The sequence below is a fragment of the Eurytemora carolleeae genome, unplaced genomic scaffold (genome assembly GCF_000591075.1).
Source record: "Eurytemora carolleeae unplaced genomic scaffold, Eaff_2.0 scaffold78, whole genome shotgun sequence".
Lineage (NCBI taxonomy): Eukaryota > Metazoa > Arthropoda > Copepoda > Calanoida > Temoridae > Eurytemora > Eurytemora carolleeae.
Genome location: NW_019396092.1, coordinates 317,987 through 322,984, shown reverse-complemented (window position 1 = coordinate 322,984; position 4,998 = coordinate 317,987). Strand labels below are relative to the sequence as shown.

General features: G+C 32.7%; 1 protein-coding gene across 1 annotated transcript; it reads right to left on the bottom strand.

Annotated features, from left to right (window-relative positions):
* Window positions 1–256: 256 nt before the first annotated feature.
* On the bottom strand, window positions 257–1,495 carry LOC111718458 (UDP-3-O-acylglucosamine N-acyltransferase-like). The gene is made up of 2 exons (XM_023494061.1): window positions 1,458–1,495; window positions 257–1,133 (listed from the first exon to the last, which is right to left on the bottom strand). The coding sequence occupies exons 1-2, from the start codon at window positions 1,493–1,495 to the stop codon at window positions 257–259; spliced, it is 915 nt and encodes a 304-aa protein (XP_023349829.1).
* Window positions 1,496–4,998: the final 3,503 nt, after the last annotated feature.

Genomic DNA, 4,998 nt, shown 5'->3' with positions numbered 1-4,998 from the left:
TAAGAAGAAGTATGGAAAAATATGAAATAAAAGGGGAAAGGTAGAAAAATATGGATATGGAAGGAAACGGATGGAAAATTTGGAAAAGGAAGGAAACGGATGGAAAAATATGGAAATGGAAGGAGAAGGATGTCAAAAATTACAAAAAATATAAACATGAAAGATTTAAAGTTAGTAAAGTTCGTGACACAACGAGGGTGGATGAGTGTCGTATTGATAAAAACTTGAAGTCTATGTTTATGGGTTGTAATAAACATCAAAGTGCTTGTTCAGTAATCACAATATTATCAGTTATCACAGTATTCTCAGTAATCTCAATATTATCAGTAATCACAGTATTCTCAGTAATCACAATATTATCAGTAATAACAGTATTCTCAGTAATCACAATATTATCAGTTATCACAGTATTCTCAGTAATAACAGTATTCTCAGTAATCACAGTATTCTCAGTAATCACAGTATTCTCAGTAATCACAGTATTCTCAGTAATCACAGTATTCTCAGCAATTACAGTATTCTCAGTAATCACAATATTATCAGTTATCACAGTATTCTTAGTAATCACAGTTTTCTCAGTAATAACAGTATTCTCAGTAATCACAGTATTCTCAGTAATCACAATATTATCAGTAATCACAGCATTCTCAGTAATCCCAGTTTTCTCAGCAATCACAGTATTCTCAGTAATCACAATATTATCAGTAATCACAATATTATCAGTAATCACAATATTATCAGTAATCACAGTATTCTCAGTAATCACAGTTTTCTCAGCAATTACAGTATTCTCAGTAATCACAGTATTCTCAGTAATCACAATATTCTCAGTAATCACAGTATTCTTAGTAATCACAGTATTCTCAGGTATCACAGTATTCTCAGAAATCACAGTATTCTCAGAAATCACAGTATTCTTAGTAATCACAGTATTCTCAGTAATCACAATATTATCATTAATCACAGCATTCTCAGTAATCACAGTTTTCTCAGCAATCACAGTATTCTCAGTAATCACAATATTATCAGTAATCACAGCATTCTCAGTAATCACAGTTTTCTCAGCAATCACAGTATTCTCAGTAATCACAATATTATCAGTTATCACAGTATTCTCAGTAATCTCAATATTTCTCAGCAATCACAGTATTCTCAGTAATCACAATATTATCAGTAATCACAGCATTCTCAGTAATCACAGTTTTCTCAGCAATCACAGTATTCTTAGTAATCACAGTATTCTCAGTAATCAGAATATTATCAGTTATCACAGTATTCTTGGGAATCACACAATTCTGTTAATGCCACACTTTGCTGCATTTCCTTGTTATCCAATTTCTTTTGGTTCTTCTAGTTCTCCTAATTCTCTTGGTTCTCCAGGTCATCCCAGTTCTCCTGGTTCTCCTAATTCTCCCGGTTCTCCTGGTCTTTTGATTATTTTGGTTCTCTTAGTTTACCTGCTTCTACTGGTTATCCTGGTTCTCCTGGTTCTCATAGGGTCTCTTAGGTCTCCAAGTTTTCTTGGTTACCAAATTTCTTAAGTTTTCCTAGTTTTCCTGGTTCTCCTAGTTCTGCTGGATCTCCTAGATCTCCTAGTTCTCCTAGTACTTCTAGTTCTTCTAGATCTCATAGTTCTCCTAGTTCTCCTGATTCTCCTAGTACTCCTAGTTCTCCAAGTTCTCCTGGTTCTCAGGGTTCTTCTTTATCTTCTAGTTCTTCTAGTTCTCCTAGTTCTTCTTGTTCACCTGTATGTATGTATGTATGCAGACGGAAAAAAAATAAAATGTAATTCAATTTTCCTAACTCTGATTCATGAGAGCTAACTGTGTGAAATAGAACAAGAAGAAAATTTCTCACCAAAAGGAAGTAATTTTTTGTTTGGCTTAAGCAGACCAAATTTGCAAGATTCGGGAGGGTTGCTTGTATGAGATTGGTAAGGCAAATGTGTGTGCCTGCAATTGCTTAATGAATTTAATTAACTGCTGACTGAAAACTGGACAATTGATTAATTTGATAAATTAATATAATATTATTCTAGGCAACAGTCAGTTATACCTTGATTTTTAAACCACATTTAGAGGTAGGTGATTGTATTTATTCAAGTTTGATTGTTGACAATCTTATTTCAAATTACAAGTGTAAATGTAATCAATGAAAAGTTTTTTTAATTGATAGCTTCTCTTGACTTCTATTGTAACCAACATGAGCTCAGTAGCTCGGAGTAGGGACAGCTCCATTGATTTAACCCCTTCAGTTCTCATAAAGACCCAGAGCTAGGCTCAGATTGCCTGTTCGGCCTGTAAGCATAATCTCATTACCTCATTGTATACAGCAAAAGGTCTGATGAGACATAGGGTGGAATGAACCACCTCATGTATAGATATATTCAAGATATTTTGTCCATTGGAAAGGCGCCCCTCTAGAAATCATGCACGAACTAGTTAAAGCCAAGCCAATATTGACCTTACATTCTATTTTTAACCAAGGCCAATGATCTAGCTCCACGAGGTAGCATGAGTAGGATAGGCTAGGCTAAAGCCAAGAAGATCGGTAGTATCAACAAACAATCAAAGAAGGAAGGCTGATCTCCCATATGTGGCGGAAATAAGGCTGCAATCCCTAATGCTTCAGGATATTTCTATAAGTGTAGTATCGAATATTATCTGTTTTTGTATGCTGTAAATGCATTTTTTCTTGCAATTTGTGGACTCATTTTCAGTCATGTTTATGTGTATCGATGCTGTTTAACAGCTTGATTTAAATCAACATGAAAATCTAAAGTCTTTTCATTTATTGATATAATCACCTACCACTGTAGATAAATATAACGCACTATAGTGTATACATCTTTGACGCCAAATAAAAAAATAACAAAAAGATTAATCAAATTATCAGTGCAATAACTTTAGTATAAAAATAGAATTAATTCATAATTTAGATTATCCCACCAAACATTTGTACCGGTGTCAGACATTAATCAGTGCTTCAACACAGAGCTAGCTGCTTTGTTGTGTTTAGGGTTGGAACGAAAACAAGTAGTTTGTTTTAAAAAATTATTGATTTCAAAAATATCATTAAAAAACATAGAAATTGTTTTTATGTTTAGTTTGTTGTTATGTTAAAGAAAGTACTTTTGATCATTGTTAACGATTGGAAACAACAGCCCTTCATTAAAGGGTGTTATAGTCCATTAATGATGACTCTCCAATATAATTCATCATTGATAATCTGTATTTGAATGTCAAAAATTTATTTGTTTTTAAAAACAATCAAATTGTCGTTTGTTTTACGTTTTCAAAATTCAAAATAAATGGTTTGTTTGTTTTTAGAAATAAACATGAAATGAAAAACAATTAACAAAATGAAACAGTTAACAACACTTAGTTTTAAATCCCAGTCACAAGTAAAAGCAGTCAAATATGGCATAAATGTTGTACTTTTAATAAATTATTGAAATATAGGACGTAACCAATTATATTACAGTACGAGGATATGACCAGTTGGATCAAAGGAATTGAGTTTTTGCCACAAATTAAAATCTTCTGATTCCAATATCTTTGGAATCTGATGGTGCAAACCTTTGATATTTCAAACTTAGATTATTTTATCTGTACGTATTAATAGTTTGAAATATCTAAGGTCTACGACATTGGGTCACAAAGATATAGAGATTAGAAAATCAGAGATTGTGGCAAAAACTCAACTCCTTTAGCACAGCAACTTACCCTAAATTAATGGTTAAATAATTGTAAAATTTTTTTTAATGAGAGAAGACGACATTAAATTAGTTTTATGAGTCCGTTTTTTTGAGACATTTCCGTGTTGAGGCGTTTCCATGTCACCGCATTTCTTACCCTTGACTTTTCTAGTTGAGAGCAAAGAGCCTAGATCTTGACCACATAAAGTAACTGAGTTTTTGTCACAAACTCTACTTTTATAATCTCTATATCTTTGCTACCCAATGTCGTAGACCTTCGATATTTCAAACTATGAATTATGATAGACCAAATAATCTAAGTTTGAAATATGTAAGGTTTACATCATTAGATTTTAAAGATATATGGATTAGACAATTTGAGTTTATGACCAAAAATTCAGTTCCTGTGTTGAACAAAATGTGCTGGGTCGACTTTACAATGGGTCAGGGTATGAATGTATGTATTGTATATACTTTTACCAGTAAATTGTTGTACCAGTTTGGAATGGATCATATGTATCAATTGGATCACACCATGCTATCAATGAAAACATTACTTGCAATATGTCAGTTAAATAATTCTGAAACTGTAGCAAATGTCAAAGTTTGACATTGACCTGTTGCATGTATTGTATAGTGTGTCAACCAAGCGTGAAGATGTAATTCAATGTTAATATCAATTTGCTATTATCAGTTAGACTAAAGCTGGGACACTAATTTAGTTGTTTTAAATTTGTTAAAATTCTACATTCTACACATATAAGGCTGCCTGAAAAAAATCTTTTATCTTTTTATGTGGAAATAATCTTTTATTATCAATATTGTATATGAGCAAAATTTGAAAATAAAAGCATTTTTACTTCACTAACTTTCTTCTTTAAAAATAGCATCCTCTAATACAAGAGCAATCTCAAATTTCCTCTGAAAGTATAAAGAAGCCTTTTTTGCTTCTGTAATCAGTCTAGTAGAACCAGAGGTTGGGGCATCATGAAAATGCTCGCACTAACATTGTTGAAAATATTGTGTATAATAGTATATACTGGTCTTCTGGTTCTAGTACCTGATATGCCCAACATCTATACTTTCATCATTAACTGTTTGGGGTTACTCTTAACCCTACCAACATCAGCACTATTACTTAGCTTTTTAAACTCTAGACCACCCGCTAATAAAAACTTAATCAATAGGATCCTGGCACTTTTGATCCTCATTCTAGGCCTTGCGGCAATCAGAAGCTGGTTTATGTCTTTCATGGCCTGCTTCTGGAATCCACAAATTAGGCAGATGGTTGCAATGTACCC